General features: G+C 38.4%; 1 protein-coding gene across 20 annotated transcripts in view; it reads right to left on the bottom strand.

Annotated features, from left to right (window-relative positions):
• LOC121596416 (neural-cadherin) overlaps positions 1–26,907 on the bottom strand; it is a 270,549-nt gene that overhangs the window by 84,705 nt on the left and 158,937 nt on the right. The window contains exon 1 of one of the 20 annotated variants that reach the window (XM_041921344.1): positions 3,623–4,316. The exons of the other annotated variants lie outside the window; for them this stretch is intronic. Within the exon in view, the coding sequence (XP_041777278.1) occupies positions 3,623–3,674 (52 nt within the window). The 5' untranslated portion in view covers positions 3,675–4,316. Of the gene's footprint in view, positions 1–3,622; positions 4,317–26,907 lie in introns of those variants that run through there. 20 annotated transcript variants of the gene reach the window in all.

Here is a 26,907-nt window from a genome sequence, read left to right as displayed (position 1 = left end):
CTCTACCCGTGGTGCAGAGGATATGTGGCGGGTGTGTTGAAAATATGGCCAATAAGTGATACTTTTCCCTCACTGGCAGTCTTTTTTTGCTTAGTGAAAGTTTTTCCTACTCAACAATGACGGCAACTGGTTGGAAGTCGGGCGAGTCACTAAAAAGTGTCAAATATGGGCCTGAGATTGGACACTGTTGAAGAGCTACTTCTCGCTGACGGCTAAACAAGGAGCGGCGGCAGCAAACTTTCCCTTTTGCGCAGGACATGTTCACTCAGGAACGAAATTTTTCGTCATTCTTGAAGTCACTGTAGCCACTGGAGACATGCAAAATATTCGGAGAACATCCAGCATCGGAGAGCTCTTCGTTAGAACTAACCGTTTGAAAAGTGTTACCCTAGAAATGTTGAAGATGTTCAATTTCAACTGAATTTAACACGATAGCCTTTTTATTCCAATGGTAAATAGCGTTAGTACCAGGAACTTGGGGTAAGGCAAATGTGACTGAGTTTATCGTTTATACTTTGTAATTCTCTTTATGATGATTGTCAAACTTTACAGTTAGTACTCGGCTGTATTTTTCCCAATTATTACTTTTTGCCTATCTTATACAGTTTTCTTTGCTTTAGTTTGAAAAAGATTACCGACGGTAACATTTTTAGATATGTACATACTTTCTAATAAATATTTTACATAAAGTAGAATTTATGTTTATTTTTTTATATGAAAATTTATATGAAAATACTCTAATATACAATATCATAATCGATCAATGGATTTTAAGGTGTTTAATGGAATAGTTCAATGTCTCATTTAACTCATTCTCATTCATTACATGATTTAAATCGTATAAGTCTCGACTACCTAAACTGAGATCTAAAATTAACACATTAAAGGACAATAGGTAACTCAATATTAAGAGCTGAAGGCTAGTTTTAGGCATGCTTATGACAGGAAAAGGTATTAAATTTAAATAATAGATCACACAACAAATAATTAAGCACAAAATATAAGATAGCAGAAAAACACAATGCCAGTCGAAAGGAAACATAAAAAGACCGAACAATTTATCAGTACGGAACCCATGTATAATTCTGTACAAACTTTAACCACACAAATAATCCTCCAGGCATCCGACACAAAGCTAGGTTGGATGGTAAAGAACGAACAACAAACGCCAAAAAGCTAGTTCCACCTTCAGTGAGCCATCTTTCCTGCAGCTGTTTCAGCTATGGTAGGTTAACATATTTTTTACTGTTTAACCTTAACTTTGGTTTTTGAATCAACACAAACAAACCCATTACACACAGAAGGGCGAACACCGTCGTGAGCACCGAGATTGCGTGTAATCGGACTAATTCGATCGAAAACAATCGCCCCTAGGAACGGAGGACTACGGTAGACAAAAGGGGTTTCATTTAGAGAACGAAAACTAGCAAACTGGCGGCACCCGAGCTAGTTGCGAGAATCCATTGTGTGGTACTGGTTGGCGGCAAAAATATTCACGCTGTAGATATTCTGACGATTAAATAACTTTATAGAACAGCTTCTTCATGGGTATCGTCCGGAAGATAAGCAATGGTAACAATTTTGCCGTTGCTATTCACTCGATAACATTGTTACACATCTAGCGGCTTCCCAACGAAACTTGGCGGAACGCTGTTTGAATGGTTGATTGGTATAAAGGATATTATTAAAACGGATAAAACTACGTTCGGGCCTGGAAGGCGAACCTTTTGATAGCAAAAACTTTGGACCGAAATATTGAAATTACATGTACTTTTTTATATATGTACTAACAAGGCGCCCTTCGTGCATAATTCGGTAATGTGTCGATGTTATACTGAAGAATATTGTAAACAAAATAGAACTTTAAGCAATATGAAAAATCAGTTACGTTTTTTAAAGCAACGAATTTTACAACACTTTCCATGCTCTAAACGTAGTACTATAGTCATATACTAGAATTTAAAAAAATGGAACAAATTATCATAATCTCTCTGCGAATGGAAAGAATCATAATTAGAATCAGAAAATCAGATCCAGAGAATTTCAAGACATTTTAAACATTATTATACGCATAATTAACGCAGTATCAAATGCAGAGTAAAAAATGAACAAGTGTGACAAATTACAAATTGTAAACCAAAATGCTTGTCATTCAGGCACGCAGATTATATTCAACCGATGATGGACCACACATATCCGATGATGGAGACGTCTGGTTGTTAGGAACTGCGTTGAAATATGTCGTAAGCAGGTGGCTAGTTTAATCGGCGTAGAACCTTTGTCTATCGTGACTGCTTAAATGTATTGATTGTCTGATTGGGTTCCCGATTAAACTAACAAAGTAGAGATGTATGCACAGTACAGTAGATAAGCTATTTTTATTTGCTGCTTAGTACGAGAAATGTATCGATGATTGATGGTTTCATCAGCAGTTCTGGCTTTAAATAACATCGTAAATGCGATTTTACATGAGTTTACATGAGCTATGCGGATGGAGGAATTGGAAGTAGAGAGAAATGTCGTTGTATTCATATGACGGAATACTTATTACACGATCTAGCTTTTGGGTACCTTATATGGCAGGAATATATTTCAGTACTCTCGTATGTGGGCAAACTACAATAAAGGGTTTTCTCTACCATTATTCGATATTTTTCATTTCGTTGTTTTCAATGGAGCCGCCTGGTTGCTCAGTAAATGAGCGAAGGGAAGTAAGTACTATGGAGGGCTTATTTCATTTTCCACAAATAATTCTTCACGGTTTTCACAGGCATTATTTTTACATGCTCCAATATTAAAACATTGTAAGTTAAACTACGAGTAAAAAAATATATATCTTCCAAACATTTTCTGTTTCCTTCGACATGTATTGACTATTGACAAAAAGGAAAACTATTATTGAAACTATACGAATGAATAATTAAAGAAGCAATAATTCGCTATAATTTTAACAATGCTAATTAGCTATTAACTGGACGTTAATGTAACTCGTATTTTAAACAAATATGTGTCCCAAGTTCTCTTTTTGATTTAAGATAAAAGGTTGCATATGATAGAGTAGTAATTTTATTGACATATTTAACTACCATTAAATCTTGTGTTTCAAATAAACAGCACCGCCAGTGCTAAAGAAAGTGTTCAGGTTAGTTAAAATCGTCATCAGGTAGCAGCATTTGAACAAACTCCACCAACGGCGCTTGGCGTAAAGCACAATGCACTTCGTACACTGTTCCATGCAAAAGGAACGATACCTGGCAGAATCAGCACAATTCGCCGTGTTTGCCATTTGCATTGCAAATGTTATGATAATTGTCTTGTCGACATCACTGTCAACGGTGGGCTGGTAAGGGAACTGCAGAGGAGAGCGACGAGAAGAAACGCGCCGTTTACCGCTGTAATCGTTGTATAGACGATGGTTTGCTTAGACAAAGTTTTGCACAAGGTTTGAAACGTTTACAACGACAGGTCAGAGAACGGCATGGGCCACATCTGCAATATTACAAGGTAGTCACACACCGCTTGACAGTAACAAACTGAAAAGAATCAAAACTAAACTTACAACAAACAGCGTTTGACAAATCCGCTGCAAAAGCAACAACCGAAAAAGGTGAAACAACTTTACCTAGATACGTGCTATTCGTGAGTACCCAGAATATTTTGAGTGGGTCTACCATCACTTCTACCAGATAGCCGTGCAGCCACTGTAACGAGGCACAGAAGCCGAATAGTAGCGCTATAAGAATCACTAGTCACCAACAAGCACTGTACTCCGAAAGTGGTGACACTTCTTGCACGATTGGCACAGGCACGTGGCTGTGGGAGTGGTGTTGCAGGCAACGAACGTGATAGCTCTCGTTTGAGAAGATCCCCACCGATTCGGCAGCCTTTACTCGATGGGATAAATACAGTGACGACGGATTGAACGGTAGTACCGCGTAGAGAAATATGGCCGGAAGTAGACACGTGGGAACACTTTTCATCGCAGAACGGATGTCGCTAACGGCCAACGAAAAACGCTATTTTGTCACAAATATTTATCCAAGAACACATACAAAATTTCACACTATAAACTAATGCACTAAATAAACATAACACAGTGGTGAAGATGGAATGCTATATTTATCGCACTAGAATTATTTGATTGATATTCACTGATAACACCATTATGCGTGGGACTTGAGACAGCATTTAAATCACCAGTATGGCTTTAAAAACATCGTGAACCGACACCAATATTTACGACATATCTACGAACATTCCGGTACACAAACATTACATTTTCAACACACCATTCCAAAAACGACCGAACGCGCGCGCGTTTCTGAAACAACTGCCGAACTGCTGGATCCAAGAAGCTCCCGAAAGCTTTCGGTTCGGGAACTCATTTGGATTGCACAAAACCTTACCCAATTCCTGGGCCCACGCTCAAGGAGGGAGTTACCCCGGTTTCGAACGTAGAGTCTGGGTCATTGGGCCACAAGGCCAACGGGTGCTACCGTGCAACTAGAGTCATCCACTCTATGGCATCGAAAGGTTAACTGAGTACCAAAACAATCTGCACTCACCGTGCTCTCACACCCGAATGCGCAGAAAATTCACGGCCACACGACACACCGGCCACTCACTGCTGGTGGCGCGCATTCCTTCAGATTCTTTTCCCAGGCTCAGGTCTCCAGCTCTCATGCGATTCTTCTTTGATGGTAATTAAATTGTCAGCTAGCCGTGTAGAGCAACCGGTCGCCCCACGTTGAAAGGTGAATTAGATGCCTGAACGTGCATATCTCGTTTGTGAGTTCGTGTTTTTCTTTAGCTTTATCTCAACGACTATGCTTTGAGTGAATTCACTTTCGCTGGGTCTAATTTTATTTTTATTCTGAAGTTTGTTCAGTGCACAGGTAGAAAACGAACACCGCACAAATGACCTTTGCTTTTGTATAAACTCTTCTGGAGGGCACTGCTGCGGTTCCTAAGAAAGGATTGCATGTTCTTCGAGAATGTTTAATCAACGAAAGGTAAACTTTTATCAAACAATGCTCTAGTGATGCTTGTCATCTGTTGATCAAAATGTTCATTCTCCTTTCCTGTGCTTTAAAAAGGACAGTCGTGTTAGTTCTTTCTACTTCTTTGCTGTAGCCTTATGGCTATCTCTGGAAACAGTTGTGTTTTGTCAGAAGGGATTACGGGTTTTGCTTTAGTATAAAAAGTACTTGCATTTTTGACAATGGTATGTGAATAATGCTTAGAAAAAAGGATATCAAAAATCTTAGATTAAGATTTATTAAAAAAAATCCGTATTGAATCTCACATGGAAATATAAAATAATTTGTGCATGGAACATTTCCAAATGAATTCGAACTTACATTACAGCTTTAACTGTACTGTGATCTAGACACAGCTTTACTGTGATCTTCTTCTTTTTATTTGGCATAAGAACCGTCACCTGTCAAGTCCTTTATCTGTACCACTTGTGGGTTTGACTATCAGTAACTCGGTTGAATGGTTACCTATAGCATGATATTCAGACCTAGGTATGGGGATACGGTCCATTCGGGACTTCAACCCATGATGGGCATGTTGTTAAGACGTACGAGTTAACGACTGTACCACGAGACCGGGTAATTGATGTGATCACTTAATTCGTGATTATATTTAATTCGAAGCAAAAATTGGTATATATTTGTGCATGGGACATTAATTACGTTCTACATAAGTTTTATAAGTTTAAAATTCGTATGAATTACTGTTACTACATTACTTAGGAAAGATGTGACAATATATGTGAAGAGATAAGAGATAAAAACCAATGTCAATAGACTATGCCAAAACTTATACACAGTAAGGGTAAATGGTATCTCTAATAAATGATTTTCAATTTAAACAGGTAAGCAAATGTAAACGCATTCTTCCCTTTCGTAAACGCATTTATTCCCCCCCCCCCGAATCGTAAAAAAACCAGTATCCCATTGTACATAGTCAGCGACGAGAATGTGTAACAGGTAGCATCCCTGCTGTTTTCTTCTTCTGGCCATTCTGTCTTTAATAATGATTTGAACGGTCGTACGAGTTCCCTTAGAATTCTTTTCGATTCGTACATATGTACTTGTGCTCGCCCGTCATCGTGTCTGTCTGGAGTGTTAGCTAATAAACTATGCTATCTGGCAACGAGGAGGTTCGTGGTTGTGTACGCAACAAGAAGAGTGACAGCAAACCAGTGTACTGGGGGAGCTTCTCTCTCTCCATTTGAAGATGAATTCACAACGTAGAAGAAGTCGTTAGCTTCTCGGAACGTAGCTGCTATACGTAGAGTGCACCATCGAAGCGCTGTTGCTTTCTGCACAATACGTCTGTTCTTTCGTTGTGTTGCACGAGCTGGAACCGGCATGTTTTTTGTAGCATGAGGTAGGGATGGCGGTTCGATTCATTCGTCTGCAGGATATGTCAATTTATCGAATTGTGTGGTAAAGATAATCGTTGTCAGTGAAGCTGCCGTCGACAAACCGGGTGCACCCGAGAAGTCTTGAAGGTAAAGAAAAATAAGTGAACCGACTTTCTCGTTTTCGCTGCTAGCGACAACAGCAACGGTACAGAGCAAATGCAATCCAATTTCCTTCATTGTGTCCGAAAGGGCGGACGGGGTGCAGAGTCCGTTAAAAAAAGGGCACTGGAGAAGCAAAAGCAGCTAGATTAAGACCCAGGTTTGCTAACGTGTGCGCAAGGAACATCTTTTCCATTCGGCCAGGTGATGAGCTCACATAGAGCTTGGAGCATCAGCAGTAGGGTGGGGGGGGGGGAGGGGGAGGTGGGGATTGAGGCAGTGCTTTAACCGATTATCCCGTAAGAGGGATGTGATCGGAACGGAAAATCGAGGAAATATAAAAGAAGTAAAAAAAGAAGGCAGACAATAGAAGCTTATTTTAAACGATTGTGAAGCAAATTGAAAAGTAACGAATTCAATAATCCGCCAGTTACATTCACTCTGTACCACAATTTAAAGCTTCATTCTTTATTAAGCAATCGAAATTAGGTACAATCAGACAAAGGATGATTATGTTTCAATCGATTTAGATTTCTCGGATTTATTTCTAGCATGGCTTTGCAAGAAGATTGTTTATTATGTACTGTATCGTGTTAGATTGTTTCGCAGCCAATAATAGAACGAACAGTACGAAGTGTTGCGTGGGTCGAAATGTGTTTCTCGAAAAGAGTTGACCGAGTTTCTTATACTAAATCATATTCATACCTGTCTGGGTACTTTACTCTTAAGAAAATAAAACAAAACTCATTAATGAATAGCAATGAAAACATTCAAAGAGAAACAGAACTGCCCCGTAGCCGCATCAATCATTTAAGTAAATAAACATAATTTCATTTCCGCACTCAACCGCTTTGCCAACTAGCTCTTAAAAGTAATCTCTTGCTTCGGTGGAAGAAGTTTTCCAAGAAATAACATATTTAATTTGCTTACTGCTGATTAACTCTCTCTGTTTACATTATTTTGCTTGCATATTACCACTCATTCCACCTTGTAATTTCAATAAGCGAGATTTAATGAAGCTTTTACTTCATTGAGTTTTTATTTATAGCATCTTCAAATCCATCTAGTTCAACATACTTAAACGTGAACTTAAATTTTAATGAGCTAGAGCAACAACTGACAATCGTAGGACTCAACAACTTCCTCGTCTTGAGAACAACTATCGAATAGACCTCGCTTGCCAATACACATGACTAATTATCTTGTTATGGGTAAAACAATAATTCAGCCAAACCCATAAAATGCTTGAAAACCTAGACATAATACATCTATTTTGTCAAAAAATAAGAAAAAAGAATCGTAAGTAATACAGTGTTCAAAGTAAATAAAAATATAGCTTTATGGAAAGCACATATATTTGGACGTTTTTTTGTGATGGAAACAGTTGAAAACACAATTTTGCCAACAGCAAGTTAAAGGAAAGTGTACAAGCGGTTCGTTCACTGTTCAAACAAAGCGGACAGAAAGATGGAATGTAGCTTTTACCTAGGAGCACCGTGGGTATTCCCTACATTATCCCAGCAACAGCCGCCATTTACCTGATGGTTTTAATTAAACCATCTCCGTACACCCCTGTTTGCGCCAGAAAACTTGTAGAATATTGTAATGGTGAGTTAAGAAAATTAACCCACACCAAAAAATCGAAGGGACTATTTTTTCATTCTTTCTCTCAGCTTTCATCATGACCTTCCCACTTCAAGCACTCTCTTTCGTGTCGGTTATTAATGCCACTGTTTATTAGTAAATCCTAATCGAGGCTAAAGAAAGTTGCACAGTCTTATGGAGCACACTTAAACATGAGACACTTTGGTTACAATCTTCTAGCTGGCTTAATGAGGATGTCTATTTGGCATTGTGTGAATAGCATTTGGAAGGAAGTTTCATACTGTACAGAGAAGGAGTGGTCTAAATTGTTCTTTAAAATTTTAAGTGAATAATTCAAGATGCACAACACAAGTGACATGACTGGCTTTGCCAAGAAGCTTAACTACTTTTGAAGCCAAATTGGCCTGGTTCATTGACACGATTGATTTCATTAGGATTATCTCGCAATGATGCACTGAACATACATAACGAGCAATAATGTTTACGTGTTCGTTTTATGCTCAATTATGAAATCATTAATAAGATTGAACTGGTTGAAAGTATGAGTGATCCTAGACAACTTCAGTAATAATCAAACAGTGAATGAATTCTCCAAAGCTATAAAAGAACAAATAAATTAAAGAGATTATTCGAAAATTGGGCTAAACCCATGGTACAGTCGTCAACTCGAACGATTCAACAACATGCCTGTAATTGATTCAAGCCCCGATTGTCCCGTTAGACTGACTATCTTGCTATGTATAACAAATTAGTCACTGATAGTCAAGTCAATTAGTGGAACAAGCAGGCTTTGACCTGCAATGGTAATTTTTCTTACATTAAAAGGTGAAGATTTGGTAATCTTAAATATAACAACCTATATATAGCATAACATTTGGGGCATGTAAACTAATATACAGTCAGTCCAAAAAGTTGCTGCCAAAGCTGAATATTTTACAGAAAAGGGCGAATTATGGCCGCAATACTTATGGGGCGATAAAAGTAATGATGAGGTTTCATAAAGGGACCATCAATACACACGTTTTGCTAAAAAATAAACATTTAAATAGTGCAATAGCAATCAAAATACATAAAAAACTAAAAAAGTCGTTTAAGGGGCGCGCAAAAAGTATTCGTCCATCTAGCTTGTTAATTATTTATGCTGTACAAACACTACGTAGACGTGAATTAAATTTATTATTATCAATCTACTCGTGACTTCCTTCTAAATTAATGCATTTATGTTGTTTCAATTGGACTTCAAGCGGTCAGAGAGGCACTAAAGGCGGGAGAGTTAAATGATTGGAGCGTGATGGCGAAAATCGTATCTTTGACTTATGCATAACCTATCCTACCCATTTTTGAAGGTTACAAAATGTGTGGGAAGCCTCGTTCTTTCATTTGATCAGAGTTTGGCCATTTTTCTGACACTAATTGAGTGACAAACTGCCATGTAAGCAGCCATCCTTGACGGTTAATCTAACGAAAGCAGTGGTTTAATGTCCAAAAAATCAAATTTTACCAAGGAATCAATGCATTTTGTGATGGCCAATAAGATCAGGAAAAGAGATGGGTCACATTTGCTTGATAGGTTATGCTGCATTTCATCGTAGCTGGTCATGTAATAGCTTGAATGAGTGAGTTATTACAAACATATTTTGTTTGAATAATACCATACACATAAAGTGGCCAAATCTATTAAGAAGCATCAAATAATTCAGGAATTTATTCCAAATTAGGCTCTACTAACATATTAAAACATGTTTCAATCGCCAAGGTCATACGGCCGACATGTACCATAGCGAAAACAGTCTACTAAGATGCAGCAACAAACTGTCGTGTAAAGGTAGCACCATGGTGTCATGATACTAGGACTCAGTGAGGAATGGTGAGCTAGAAAAAGGATTCAAAAAGATAGGAGACGAGATGGGGAAACATATTAATACAGGTTTTAAGTACTTTGAGTCCCAGTTCTGAAAAATTTTACTTAAAAATGTATTACATGTTTCAAGAACAGTCGAGCTGGAGAACATACAGAGCATTGTCATTTGCTCGAAACGCCAAACTAGCTGAAATCAAACTGATGAAAATGATTTAGTAGACTCTCAATTTGATATCAGTTGCCATTTTTTCAATGGAACTTGGCCACGTAGTCCGGAAATGCCATATTTCTACCAGAGAATAATTGGAACAAGTCTTGTAGGATGAGTGGATCAAAAATACGCCTTTTTTAAGGTTCAAATGAGTTCTTGCGTTGTGCAAGTAGTCACCAATAGTTATAAATGCAATAAGAAACAATAGGCCCGATTATTAAACACAAACGGAAATGACACAAGACAAGTGCGTCAAGACAAACGGAAAATAGGTATGCATTTTGAAACCGTTCTTGTGACAGACAAGTTTCGTTAATTATTTTCTTTCGTTAAAGCTGTGTCGATGTGTCAAAATGTTCAAAATCAAAACAAAAAAACGTAAACAAGTTTATTTAAGACACGATCGTTTATCAAGCTAACAATCCTTGTTTAAAACATCGAAATGATTTTATCCCACTTCGTAAGTGACGATAGCGGCAGTGAAGAAGAAACAACGGTAGATCTGGCAAAACAGCGCCGACTGCTTCGAAGTGTTTTCGACCCGTTACAGCTTTATAACCAAGCGTGAGTTAAGCATACGGATCATTTGTGCAAACCGCGTTATACATGTTTCATTTCGTGGTTGTTAATTTCAGATTTAAGAAAAAAATTCGTGTGTCGAAGGAAATTTTCCTTGACATTCTGGCGGAGATCGAGCCCTCCGAGTATTTGTTATTACTAAAAGTGTATGCAGTATTCTGTTCTGTTATCCGGCACTACAACCGCTTTGCGGTCTTGGCCTGCCTCAGGAGTGTCCGAAACCGCTCACGGTCTCGCGCCTTCGTCTGCCAGTCCGTTATCCCGGACTTAATGGCGGACGCCTCCACGCCATCTTGCCACCTCAATTTGGGCCTACCACGCCTCCTCTGTCCTTGTGGACGGCCTAAAAAGACTTTACGGGCTGGGTCGTCCGTTTCCATGCGTATAACATGGCCAGCCCACCGGAGCCTGGCGAGCTTTATACGCTGTACGACAGTGAGGTCGCCGTACATCTCGTATAGCTCGTCATTATAGCGGCTCCTCCATTGTCCTTCCACACATACGGGGCCAATGCAGTATTAGATGTGATAATTTCATGTGCGTATGCTGTTGGTTGTTGAAGCAGCCACTCACTGAAGAAGTTGCTGGAATCCAATGCTGTTGAACACACACCAGGTGCGTGAGCCCTTCATCTTTCGACTACCATCGAAGAACAACAGAGGAAGGAATAACAGCAGCTTCTTAACCCAAAACAGCATCACGTTACCAGTATCTCCAGCTTATCGCCATTTGATGGATATGGCAGTACACATATTTTTATTTAAAATGATAAAATTGATTATTTCTGAAATAAAATACTTATATTTTGTCGTGAAAGCAACAGCAAAAACTCTGTTGTTGTGTTTTGTCGGTCAAACAATCTGAGATTGGCGCCTTTCCGTGACAAAAAGCTGACGGAAAGCAGTTTGACAATTATGGATTTCCGTTTGTGTTTCATAATACGTATCTTGGCAGTATGCTTGTGAGTTTGTGTTTCGTCAAATTTTTTTTCCAACACACAACACAAACGGATGTCATAATACAAATCTTCCGATTTTGACAACTTGTCTTTACAATTTGTGTTTAATAATCGGGCCTAATATCAAGACATTTTTTGATTCCAAAACCTTTGTTTTCATACGCATATTACGCTTAAGGTCTGATGGACGAATACTTTTTGCGCGCCCCTTAAACGACTTTTTTTTAGTTTTTTATGTATTTTGATTGCTATTGCACTATTTAAATGTTTATTTTTTAGCAAAACGTGTGTATTGATGGTCCCTTTATCAAACCTTATCATTACTTTTATCACCCCATGCCTATTGCGGCCATAATTCGCGTTTTTCCGCAAAATATTTAGCTAGACGAATACTTTTTGGACAGACTGTACCTAAAGCTGGCATAACATAAACAGTTTTTGAAAGGCAATTTCTACATAAAACGTTTGTTATCAAATTTGGTTTCATACATTGATTTTATGTACAGTATGCGGCTACATGGAATGCATGGTTCATATTCCAAATATAAAAAAAAAAGTTTATACAGAATTTTAAAACGACGTTCAACAAATTCACGAGGTTATCCACCAGATGGAGCAATTTTATACAATTACAAAAGTATAATATTATAGTAGCTCTGAAATCCTTTTAGTACATCAGTGTCTTCTTTATAGCATGTTGGATTCAGCTATATTTGATATTTTAAGTTCTACAAATGGTATTTATGGAACACTAAGCGCGAATTTGGTGTATGATATCTGTCCATTTCACATTTTCGAGTTCTAAAATCGGGATTTCGAGCTATTTCCCTTAAACTGACACCTTAAACTTCCTTTAAACTGCACCAGTTTAAGAGACTTTTAGAATAAGCCCTTTAAAATCGACTGTGAAAGGTATTTTTCGATGCTTTCTTCTCTATCCGTTGGGAAATTACGTTTCGAATTCTTATTACTGGTCCTATAGTCGTTTTATACAAAAAACCATCGAATTTTCACCAATTGACGCCGTACAAAAAGTACCTTCTTTTTTCGCCAGATATTAAAGGAAAATAATCTAAAACGAATTGGACGCCATCATCATTCAATGAAATAAGGTCATTCGCACGCTCAACACAGAAATTTTGACACTTTTTACACGGTTTATCACACGTAAACCTACATATTTTGGTCCCGTCAAACATTGCGAGGGTTGCAAGTGGTATCATCTGCTCGAAATCTCAAGATATTTTAAGAAATATTTAATATTTATTCACAAATTATTTTTTGCTGTGTTGTTCGTCGAAAAGATCACTTTTCGATGTTTTTTGGATTTTTGCAAAATAAAATCTCAAAATATAGGCGTTTACGCCTAAGCTATAATTTGCAATGTTATACCTGCTCTTGGGGTGCTATAATTATAACTGCTAAAAATAGGGGTATAAAAACTACCAAGGATCGCAAGCTCTTTAATGCGAGGGCTCTGGGGCGGTGAACTTGTATGGCGTGCGAGCCCTCGCGCGCCCTCGCAAATGGCTGTCAATTGCATGGCGGGGTATCTCGAGCAATATTCGAGCAGATTATGGTTAAAAATTTAGAACAAATGTCACTTATGTGAAAAGATTCTCTTTTGGCTGCATCCGATATGCTATAAAATATGTCATAGGATATCATTCGATATCCATAATACGAACATGCGCAAAATGCCCTTCATCTAATGTGGAAAAGCGTATGGTTAAAGATAAAGTTGCTATAAAAAGGTTGTCGAGAAAATAACGAGCTTTTGCTGGTAGTTTTCAGCAAAGCTCACGCTATTGTCGGAATACATGAAGCTTTCACATTTCGTTACTGCGTTCAAACAAAAGATTCCATACTGGGGTATATTATCATAACAGTTTTCTATATAGTAATTATTATACATACGGTTTCATTTCTTATTTGCATTTTTCCAGTGTGAAATGTGATTTACCTGCAAATAAAAATCATAGCGTTTACATGAGATTACAATATATATACTATCAGTTTTTTTATTAACGTTTGTTCATTTTCTATGAGTGTGGATCCAAATGTGTTCAAAGAGCTACTATTTAACGACTCAGGAAGTCTCCACCTTTCATTAAGATAGCGTAATTAAGTAATGTTCTTACTAACCCTTGTCGTGAGGTTTTATTGCTGCGTAATGTTTCGAACATGCACAAATACTACTAATGCGGCCAACAGGTACCAATTTAGACGGAGTTAATCGTTTGTAAGTACGGTATGAGATCTTGCCGGAACAATAAACCACATACGAGGTTGGTTGTTATCTACCAACACAAAAGACTTTACGACAGTAAATATGACTTTGGATAGCATCATGGTAGTAATATCGAAAGGAATTCTTCTATGAGCAGAACAAACAACAAGAAGTTATTGGTTTGTTAATTGTTGAAATATGCATTAAAACATATACAATTTCACTTTGAAGTTAATTTACTTTATTCTGAATGTCAACAATTATTATTCTGAACACACATAATTATGTAAAAAATGATCTATGTTAACATATGTTGACTTTTGACGACTACAACCTTTTACGGGCGTAATTATTGATTTGAAATTTGTTCATGCAAAATGTCACAAAATTGATTTAGGGTTTTCGACAGGGTATCTAAAAACGTGAAATCATAAAGAAACGCGTTGAAAATTGTCTCAAAACCAAGTTTTGAACTAAAAACTTGCTCATTTTTTATTCATAAACCAAGTTTTACATTATTTCCGTGCGTATTTTTAAAAATATCAATTGAAATGTGCAGAGTTCAAACTTTTTTGACTGATTAGCTGAAGTTTCGTTATTACGAGAACCAGCATAGTAAACTACTGAAATCGAGGTTTTTATGAAAGATTATGTGGTTGTAATAATTATTCTAGCCCGCTTGAAATTCTAATATCACGATAAACCAGTTATTTATCACTTTAAAGGCAATCGAAAAAAGGTACATGGTAAATATTGATTTTTAACCGTTTTTTTAAGCTGTGGGCTCCTGCCGAAACTTTTAACAATAAATTTTATTTTATTTTATCAAATATTCCTTTAACACGTGATAAAAACACTACAATGCGTATGTCGACACATAAAACGACTTTTTTTGTATCAAATATCACCCATTTCACAATAAATATTCGAATATTTGAGCCAGTCGGAGTCGTACTCTATAGCCGTCAGACTGTCTCTTTTCTGCAATGCCTACTTTTTTGTAACTTACAACAGAGAGATTGTAAAAGCTGTTAAATGAAACGGTAAACAAAAAAATAGAATAATATAATGCGATCGTTTATAAACCAAAATAACATCACGTTCATGGAAAATAATAAAAATTATAGGTGGACGAGCATTTTTTTGTGAACCTACTGCACTAACCTGCCCAATACTGGTACGGTAACCCTAATGGAGTTTTATAAAATATTGATGAAGGGATGCTTAGGAATCCTTCTTTTACCAACGTATATTATATTATATTAATACATATGTGTACATCTATGTTTATGTCCCATTTAAGAGTGTGATTGGTACCATAAATTAGATACATTGGTTGCCTTTAGGATAATAAATAGTGTCGAAAGACGATATGCCACACCGATGATATACACCTAGAATCGTCATTTTCCAACTATTATTTTTAAGACACGAATTAGACCGTCGATTATGTCAGCGCATAGAGCGGATAGCCATTATTTGCATAATTTCATGAAACTCTTAAAGCAAACATCTTCCAAACGAGCATCTCGAGCAGTTTCTTAATGAAACTAAAGCTATCCCCCTAGCTATGGCCTGGATCATTAACAAGCAATTCAACAAGCAAGCAAAAGATAGCACAGTGTGGAGATCGATTATTATTATGTTCCGATGTGTAAAAGTTCCGTATCCTGCATCAGGGAGATACTCGCATACTGCTTGGCAAATGGTGCATATCACACTGACATCCATACGCGCTAGGCACCCTGTGCTGTGCGAAAGATTCTCAAGATAGCAGTAAATAATTTTCCCAGCCAAACCACAACATGATTGACATGCACACATACATAAACAAATGGAATGGATGCATGTCTTGTATGGCCCGGAAGCTCTCCACCGATAAAGGCAATGACGAACAGAGGCACAGTAAGTATACTATACTGCGCTCGACATTCGTTAAAGTAACAAGAAGAGGAATCCATAGAAACTATTTATCGAACGAGTATGTAGAGTACAGGAATGGTTGCCTCGTAGACGAATATCACGCCGCGAATGTGATCGATACTTTCGACCGGTTATTCAAATATTGATAACAGTGAGATGCCCAACGATACATATGCAAGACATGAGAAAGCTGACACTGTTTTGTTGTACGCAAAATCATACGGCGAAGATGAAATACCAGCCAACCTCATCCCGCAAACCTACACCACGCAGTTTATCAACATTCAGCAGCAACCATTTCCTGTATACCTCTGTGATATTAATGCAACGTTCCCTTGTCGACAAAACCACACGATTGGTGCTATATCAATCTATGGCACATCCTCATAGCGGACTGTTTAGGGAAATGTATATAAGCGAGCTAGATTGACGGTGTTTAGGCCCATGCTTCAAACCAAAAACGCAAATCCTTGCAAACGTAGAACCAATAGCCAGTCAAAACGCCAAAACACCACTACTAGTCACCATTAGGTTGACTGTCTTGAACTTGTGATACTGGTGCCTAGCAAACTCTTTGTCATTTTGGCCTTGCCCTCTAATCAAGCAAAGATGTGGCTCACGTGATGGGAGAATCGTAATGCCGAGAAGGACACTTAAACTAAAATTCACTGTGATATGCTCACTGTTGTACGTAGGGATTTCTTACTTCCATGTTTACACAGGTAGCATCACTGGTGAGCAAATAAATCGTGATGGACAGGGATTCAAAAAACTTCTGCAAATCTCTAGAAATATACCTGAACCGCACTGGGAAACAAAGACAATGTTCCTTTTTCGTTGCCCATAACTCAAGCTGGAATAAGTTCGAAGAAACCATTTTGATCCCTCACGCACTATGAAAATTATTGCGAAACTTCTGCTACGACACCATGCAAGGTGTCATTGTGTATGCAAGAGTGTATCGATCGAAAGGTCGGTAGCATAAATCTAATCGAAATTAGATTGGTAAACGCAGGTAAAATACCCATTATTTTCACCGAACTGAACGCTCAAAAACCAAACCGGTAGCTACGCTGGGATTAGGAGCTAGTGAGGTGGGCTAACGAAGAAAGTACGAATTCCATATTAACACTCGTGAGGAGCGGCAGCGATGCGTCTTGAGCCACTGCTACGTTCCGGCACAACGGAGAGCCTTTTCAAACACCTGTTCGTTCACTTGCCAATTTTCAACCACCCCCTTTCGAGAAAGGCTGTTCATGCCATCAATCGGACAGGCGATGGTTTCGAGCCGACAGATTTGCATATGTTTGACCTTACTCAAACAGCTATTATCACTTCGCACTTCTTATGTGGAGTGTGGAAGGATTGAATTCGGTTCCTTTTTTGGGCTTCCGTCGGTTCATTGGACCACTTTTCTCTGTTGAATGTTTGCTGAAAGAGCGACAGAGCGAGACAATGCATGGAGTACGGAATACGCGTGGCATAGACACGGACTTCAAGCTCATTCGTTTCGACGTCGGCAGCAAAATTGGGCACCGGTAATTGATGATGATCGAGGTGGAGCTTACCGCACGCATCCTCGAACCACGATGAGTGTGAAAAAATGGTTCTTTATTCCCAGGAGAAAGTACAAAGTGGTGGAGAATTACTTTTCAACGCTCGTGGAACTTATGGGCGGGATGAGAAATATCGAAATGAACCACCAGCACCGAGTTCACAATTCTAAAGACAACGTCAGCAACTGTCAGTGTCAGTTACGGTTCTTGGGCATAATTTAGAGTGAATTTCAAGCGATTTTCAAGCGAATCGGCACAAAAGGATGGAAACCGTCCATTGACATGCACTTTGTCGCACTGCATCGACGCGGGGAGAGATGGGGTTAAGCTGAAGCTTTTCATCGGTTTCAAATGGTGCTTCATCGATGGAACATTAAAAAAACACTGGGAGAGAGAGTTATAATGAGAGAGAGGTAAAGGAGGATAGAAAGAAAGAGAAAGAGAGAATCTATTCATTTCAACGAATACCTTGTGCGAACAGATTGACTCCCACTCGACGGAAACAGAATGAGACAAAAATTGGAATGCAAATTTAATATCGTTGCTTTATGCACTCAACTTCAGATACTATTAGCTTAAAGCTTTCTTCGATACGCTTTGAATAGAGGCTTTTATATTGCGCTACGAAACAGAAAAGGTTTGCAATCGAATCTCGCTTTTACAGGGTTTACCGAAATATTTTGTGAAGAGTTCTGCATTGTTGTCGTTCAAATAATTGTCTTCCCCAATATGATTTTTGATAGTCGGTGTTTGGTGCAAATTTGTCTACGTCTTCTGCATTACTTTCAACGTATATTTAACATTAAGTTTAAAATTTGATCATAGTTCAAATAAAAATAACAATCCATTTCAATTAATATATAATTATCATTTGGCTAGTGAGTTGTCCTATTCGATTTTTTTGTACAGTGCGTTGCGTACCAAGCGGAAAACAATGATAAAAATAATGAATTATCACATATCTATTACAGGTGTCCCCCTAGATACAACTGTATTTGGGACCGAAAAAATGTCCCAAAGCAAGGCGTAAGTCGAAAAAGTCGTATTTCGAATATCTATGAATATAAAGTTTAAAGTTTTAAAGTTTTAGATGCAGAACTAGATAAACCTTTAAAAATTAGAAAAAAATACGCCAAAGATCCTCGAACATGTAAAGAATGCGAGAGGAACACATATAAATTATAAGTTTGATGTTATATTTGTTCAGAAAAATATTTTCTGTAGAATGAATAAAGTGGGCACTTTATTTTGGCATAGTGATTTTGATCAATTTTGGAAAAAATATTTTTTCTTGAAGCAAACTTCTCATTTTTGTCATGCTATGGTATTGCGTATTCTTAAGCATATCACGAACAATGTTTCAAAAAATAAAGCAGTACAATTACTTCATATTTCACGGAAAAAATGGAAAAAATGTAAAATTGAAAGTAGTGGCCACTTTATATTGCCGGCCACTGTAACTCGAGGGGGTCGTAACTAGGGGGACGCCTGTACATTATTGGTTAAATGTGTTCAAATGTTTATTACAATGTTTTCTCAAAAAACGCACCACCAAACTATTTCGGTGTTTGTTCTCCATCAAAAACGTCCAAAATATGTGTTAAAATTGGAGTTAAAATGATGCTTAAACAGTACAAATCTGACGCTGTAATTCAATTTTATTTGAGAAAATATGTAGTACATATGTTTCAGCATACCCTGTAATGATGCTTTTCGGTCTGAATGTCTTTTTTGCACTTAAATGACTGCTATAAATTCAGAGTAATTTTAATTTTATGCAAATTTTTATCGTCTCAAGTATTACACTGTACAACGGGATCTGCTGGGAGACTTAACAAACTGTTCAAGCAGGCAGGAGCAATGGATAATTTAAATCTTGTTTAAGTGTTCAGGATAATGGATCGGAAACGTACGAAAAAAAACACTTGCCAAAGAATTAAATAAGTGTTACTATAATACAACATTTGAACATTTTACAACGGTAGAGAAGTAGAGAGACTTTAACAATTGTAATAATCTACGAATATGTAGGATTTTCATGTATCCCATACGCCAATACTGTATTTATTAAAAATTAAAATAAAATAAAAAAGGTCTTTGGAATGTAATTAAATTAAAGAGTTACCTAATTCTGCTGATTGATGGGACATTCGAGGGGCTATTCATTTAATTTTACACTTGATTAATCATTATTAATTATATGTATTTACATTTTTCGATATAATCGATAGAACTTTTCAGTAGAATTGCAATAAAAACTTGTGTTGAGTATTGGGAATATGGATACATCGTGTTTGATATAGAAACCGCAACCCGTAGAGTGATTGTGAATCAATTACTCTTATTAACCTCGACCGGGGCTGACTTGCGGCGTGTGTGTGTTTATTTTGGATTATTCTCGATTAAGCCTCAATTATAGTACGTGTTGGAAAATTGCGATAACGGGGGTAAAGTGGGTATGACGCCCTTCTGTACGGTAAAACTCTTAGGCGGCGCTCTGGGACCAATCGAACGAGACAAACAAACACGACTTTGTTCGATAGGTGCTCTGTCAGCTGTTCGATGTCCTACAGACCTGTCATGATGTGTTGCAATACGCCTATCTTTTCATCTCGAAAATGAAGCATTTTCATAGTTTAAATGAATATCCATCTGAAGGGGGAAGATTCAACAAATAATTTACTACTTATTCACATCAATAATAACATAAAAATCATTCAAATTTAATATTGAAAAATGTAAACAGACGTACATGCCAAAATACATACAGTGCATACACATGCATTGTGTACACGTAATAATTTTTTACGTTTCAAACTTGGATATTGGATGTTATATTGATTGGGAAGCATCGTAAATATTATTGATAACTATTTTAAATGTTTTGCAAGCAATTATAAGAAGAAAAAGAGACAAACTACGAAAATAAACTTGAAAATATCCCGAATTGAATTCTATCTACTGTAGCTGTGAAGCGATTGACAGCCAAGGTACTCACAGCACAGGTGGGTATCGAACATAACAGACAGAATCAACTGACATGTTCGACTCGAGGTTTGTCTTGTTTGTGTCTGACAGTGCACCTCCATATGATTATATGGGTTTGTTCGAGTCGGATGTCGTGTTCGATTGGTGCCAGAGCGCAGCCTTAGGCAAACAAAAATTACGATCACATTCACGCACATATTCATAGAATTCCACTTTCTAGTTTTTTGTTCTACAATTATTCGTTGAATTGATGTTGAGTAGGTGTGAAGTGAAGGCGGTCGAAAAAATCAAGTTGCATTTTTTAAATATTTGGCTGAAACAATTTTTGATTGGAAAAGGTGAACCAACGTAGCTTTAAATGTACTACTTAAATTTAAAGGCAAACATTACTAACACTTTGATTATCAGGCTAATCACGGTTCTCGAACAGCAACTCAAATGAAAAATGATACATAAAGATGTTCAGATTGGAGCAAGTAGCACATTCCTCCATAAAACCCGCTTAGCGTCTGTCAAAACGTTGGGTTACATAATTGAAAGCATGCCAGGTGTGATGACGGTGGACTGTTGCTAATAAAGAATGAACGATGATCGTATAAAATTAAATAAAATGCCGTTTTGATTCAAATTACGTACACGTTTTCGGTCGGTCAATCCACCGCCGGAAGCATTCTAAACACTTTTGTTTCAAACCAACTACATTGTAATATCTTCGATAACTCCTATTAATCTGATCCCGATGGATTAAAATTCATCAGAATCGATGGTATAGGTTGTTATCATCGTTATCGTTATCAGAAAAACGGTGTATTTTTAAATTGTCTCCTGATTTTTCATAAAAATATATACTATATTTCATTTTGTCCGGAATCCGAAGCAAGAATTTTGGTCTTTGTTTTGGGTCAGTCGTAGAAAATAGTGATTAATCGCATACAAATATTATTTTAGACGCTGATAATATTAAAAGTAAAACAATATTATTTGAAAATATATGTGACAAATGCGTTAATATCGTCAATTCGCACAGCAGTATTTGAATCTTCGAGTACAAAAGAAAAAACAGCGCCCAAAATGGGGTTGTCAACTAGTCTGTCATACTATCGGTTCACGACACCGGCACTCAGAATTGGGTGTTCAGACTAGTGATGGGTAAAGTTGGCAAAAATCCGGAGTCGACTCCGATCCGACTCCGATAAATGCGGAATCGATCCCGAAAGGTAGGTCCACGCTGCAATATCCGGAGTCGTTCGGAATCGTCCGGAGTCGTTCGGAGTCGTTCGGAGTCGTCGGAGTCGTTCGGAGTCGTCCGGAGTCGCCCGGAGTCGGAGTCGTCCGGAGTCGCCCGGAGTCGGAGTCGTCCGGAGTCGTTTGGAGTCGTTCGGAGTCGTTCGACTCCAGACGACTTTGGACGGCTCCGGACGACTCCGAACGACTCCGACTCCGGGCGGATCTAGTGGTTCCATTTTGCCGGAGTCGGAATCGAAATAACAATAGTCGGAGTCGGATCGGGGTCGTGGGTGCGCTCCATACAGCACATCACTAGTTCAGACCTTAAACCAAGAAAAAAACATAAAAACTGTAGTGTGTGTGTGAATTTGAAGATTATTTTTAATGTTTGAGGCTGTCCGGAAATTGAATCAAAACGTCCATAATTTGAAACATGAGCTTGAAACTATACGATATATGAATAAACATATATCTTTACTATTTCACGATTTTTTAAATGTTTCGTACTAAAACTATAAGAAAATATATTTTTTTCCTCGAATAAAGAAGGTTTACTTCAGTTAAATAAATGTACGATATATGTAAAACAATTATTTTAAGATATTTTCCAGATTCGCTTTAGAAAAAGCTACCTATTTAACGGCAAAACAGTAAAACTGAACGGACCGGAATCGAAATAAAGTCCCGCTATTCGTGGATAAAAATGGTTGTGCTTCTGTGTGGTTAAGAGAGCAGTTCCAAAAAAAATGTCCCATTTGCTAACCAGCTTGACAATAAATGGAGGGAGGGAGGGGGAGGGGGTGGCGTAACCGCAAGTGCACTTTCGGTTCGTTCTGTTCTTCATATGAACGAATCCAGTTATATGCGAGCGCAAGAAAAAGAGCACAAAAAAAGCACAATACCAGACAGAAGAGCAGAATTGCAAAAACATCGATAGACTGTACCGGTAAACTTTCAATAGATAGTCCGCTTTGTACTCTGTGTGCGGCGAAGTGCAATTTGGTCCGTTTCAAATACTCGGTCACCGCTATCAAACAGTTTACCCAATATGCACTTTAATTCCGGTGCGTTTATTTAATTTAGCACACCATGTGCCTACCGGAACACACACAGGTTTTTCAGTGATATAGATGCACACACTCACACACTAAAACTGAAAAAAGTTAGACGTATTTCCATCGAGTCTAAAATTTCGCCCAAATCGCGAAGAGTAAGCGATTGATAGCAAACATGGAGTAAAAACAAAAAAAGGTCGATTTCAAACGAATTCTAAAATCGGTGAAAAATTTAGCACAGCAGCACGACAGCAAGTGCTATGAGCGTAAACAGTACCACTCCATCAAGTACACAGGGGCGTTGGAATGCGATAGAAATTATAGATTTTTTTTTTAATCTGAAAGAGCGCAAGGGCCGCCCAGCACTATCGACGGGTGAGGCTTGAGCGTTTTAGGGGAAAACAAAATAAAAGAGAAACAGAAACATCGCATGCAGCCCGATGGCCGCTGCCACTACTGTTGGCTACTGTTTGTCGCTCAGCTGGCACGGCGTTCCTCAATTTCAGATTTGCGTGTTCCAATATCTCGGTACACGTTCCATTGCATGTTTTTGATTTCGATTAAAGGCGGACATACACACACACATATATACGTGGAGAAATTTTTGGGGAAAATAGATTTTTACCAACGGTGGAAATGGATGTTTCGCTTGTGAGGATCTAGAATAAGCTCCCCAAACCCCCAATCGAGATGCGCGCTACACCGGAAAATGTTTGTTCGCTACTGCTGGTGGAAATGTGATGGAAAATTCGGTGCCTTTTTGTCGTTGGAAAACGTGTGTGTGTGTATGTGTGTAAAGCGAACATAACAAACACACACACACACACACACACACACACACACACACCACACACACACACACACACACAACACACACACACACACACACACACACACACACACACACACACACACACAACACATGATGTTTGCAGTTGGCAAGCTAACATAGAAATCAGAACAAGTGTGGAGAGGATGGGAAAAAATGAGAAAAACAATAACAACAACAATAACAAAAAGAAACATTACAAACGTATATGGATGAAAAAGTGTTCCCACGGCGGCTGCTGTAGGTACTATTTAACCAGTTAGTGCGGGCATAGGTTTTGTTTGCTTTTGCGCGTAGCTTATGCCCTTTTACGTTGCGTTTTCGTCGTTCGCAGTTTGTTTTGTTGTGCATACTGTTGGGGAACGAAAAATTTGTTTGATTTCTTGGCTGCTTTTGAGTTTTGATTTATAAAGCCATGTGATTTTGATATAAATTCTCTTTTGTTTTGTTGATTGTTAGTTCAATTTTTGTCAAACGAGGAATTTCAATGCTGTTGCAGTAAATCCCGATGGATGTAAATTCGGTGAAATAACATGTTTCATTCAATTGCAAAACATGTGGCAGGATTCAGGTAGTATGAAAAATGTCTATTACTACATCCACTCTATACACTAATGGCAATGGATCTAGTCTAACAATGATAACCACGGCAGTTGCAGCACTTCTATTTTGCCGCACGCGATACTAGCATAAACAAGCGTACGAAATGCGCCGCGGTTGCGTGTTTTAACATCCGGTCTCTAAGCGCTGAAGTGGTTGCTCAAAACGTGGCGCCACTAGAAACGTATCAAATATCCACCGACTATCCGTTTGCTAAATTGTCAACGTAATCCGGCTTTCGGCATCGACGGGCAATGTTTGTGTATTTATATAGCCAGATTGAATGTTCGAGCAACTTAAGCGCTGCCACTGAATGCAATTTTCTCGATGGCAGATGGTGGGGCACCAGAATCACAAAACGAGTACATTTTTTTATGTAGCAGCACAAGCTCAGCAAGTCCATTAAGACTAAACTGGAATAATTCATACAATCATTTATGAAAAGAAATGATCGAATGAAAGAACTTGCGAAAAAAGTAGAAAACTCTAAAGGGCTAATCATTTGGTTACAATCGTAACAGTAACAGAGCAAATAAACTTGAACACAAATTTTCAGCTTTGCTCGCTCCGATTCTACTGAGCGTAGAACAGATTGTGCCCATTTGACACATAGACAAGTTCACCGTATCTGAAAGTTGCTCATTTCGAGTGTGCCAAAACGGAAAATCATCACCCATTGGATTGACGTTGATGGGAAATAGGAACTCCAGTGCATGATCCGGCACGTTTCCGTACAGCAGGGACATTATTTGCAACGCAACGTTTTTGTATGTTGTTGTGTGCGCTCCCTTCGATAAAACAGGGAATCAGCGGAATACCCGCGTCAATAGAGGATGCGATAGCATCATGTGCTTTTTGTTTAACTTTTGTGGAGTTTGCAATAGCGTATGCGCATCATTTGTGATTCCGGTGACATTGATTAGACGCTATTCGTTTCGCTGAATGAAACTAGACGTCAGAAAAGTGACACATCAAATCAGGCATGTGCTGGCTCTAGTTTTCAGCCAACATTTAGCACAATGTATCAGGATAGAACAAAACAGGGCGAAAAACTGGAAACTGGAACTGAAACATTAGCTGAAAAAGTAGCTCGTTATAAGCTGAATCACTATTGGAAGGTTTTGTGATGGTTCATTAGGTTTAAAGTTGACGAAAGTAATCACTAATTAGCAGTGTTTCCAAAACGACCAAGCAGGAAAGTTACAAGCATTATTAGAATAGTTCAGCGAAAAGAAAGTGGAAAAAACAATGCCATATTCCTGCGATACGAAAATCATGCAAAAGCTGACAACATGGCTGGAGATGTTAACACAACCCTTTTGTTGACACATTTGTAAACTTCAAATAGAGCCTAACCCAGAAGTCTGTATTGAGTTGTCTGCTTTCCAGCAGTATCCTATCGAACTGTTTGTTGAATCATTTGTGGCACTTGCAGGGGTTTCCTATGGGGAAACGAGTGCCGAGCAGATACCGTTTAAACATTCGAAAGGCAGAGCACATTGATAACCTCTTCCGGACCAGTAGATGCCTTCCTCAAGTACCAACTTCCATCTTCCCGCTGAAAGCAAAACAGAAACCTGTACGAGTAGTACTATCTGGCCCTCACGTACCGGAAATTCCATTAATTTCAACAAAGCCGCCCAGAGTTTGTCGATGCTCTTCAGCCAGCTAGCGTGATAAAAACAGCACTTGGGCTTTGAAGTTGTGCGAACTTTTGTAACTATTTACCAAAACCGGCAAGTCAACAGTCGTCTCCATCGCCATCGTGATCGTTGGTGTACTGGCAACTCCGGCCCCACCCACCATCTTGAGAGGAGCAAAAGCGAGAAAAACTCGAATCATCCCAGCACGGCCGGGAAAGGTTTTCCGAGGGAGAAGACAGCAGGCTGTTGGGTGGAAGATAGCTTCATTATCCATTGCACGGGCGTGAGTTAGCACCAAAGCGAAGAGGTTACTCATTCCTTGCCAATTGAAACGCCCGAAGCGATTTCAACACGATTTGGTTGCTAAGAAATTCATCTTCGTTTTGGGGAATGTTTGCATTCGCTTCCTTTTAGGCTGATCGGTTTTACGATACATTTCGGTGCCAGGTAAAATTTAGCAATTTTGAAATAATTTTAAACTTTAATAGAATACGCTAAAGTCGACTTTATTCAAGCGAAAGGTATACCGGACTTCCAACGAAAAAATGTTGAACAATCGAATGAAAAAGGGAGGCAAAATATGCAAATGCTTGAAGAATTTCCAGTTCGTGTATTATAAATAAGCACCATTGCTTTAACCGCAAAGAGTGCAAACGTTAACACAAACAGGCTGTAATGGTTCTGTTAATATTGCTCTTCCCTGACAAGTGTGCGTCTAGTGGCCTTGTGCGACGGACCGCAAGGTATAGTATATATTCAATATTTATAATCCAATATATGATTCTACTCCACAGAAGCCACGCAAACACAGAGGAAGCGGAAAAGGTGGAGTACTTTTCAACACGATCCCTAATTTATTACATTTTTCCGTGCCCAATTTCACCGACCCAAGAGTGTGTGTGTTGGAGAACGTAAGCCTCATCATCATCAGCAAGATGGAAGAAAAAAAGGAAATACCCACACCCACACAAATTCTTGCCAGTCACCATCAAACCAACAAGAGCACAGACAATATCAATGGCCATGCATATGTATGGAGCTACACACATCCGAGTACGCGTCATATCCGATATCACTTATTGGCGTTCCTTCAGTACCCCTTGAGAG

Source organism: Anopheles merus, chromosome 3R (assembly GCF_017562075.2).
Source record: "Anopheles merus strain MAF chromosome 3R, AmerM5.1, whole genome shotgun sequence".
In the NCBI taxonomy this organism is placed as follows: domain Eukaryota; kingdom Metazoa; phylum Arthropoda; class Insecta; order Diptera; family Culicidae; genus Anopheles; species Anopheles merus.
The sequence above is the reverse complement of the archived record's forward strand: the minus strand, read 5'-3'. Positions and strand labels throughout refer to the sequence as shown.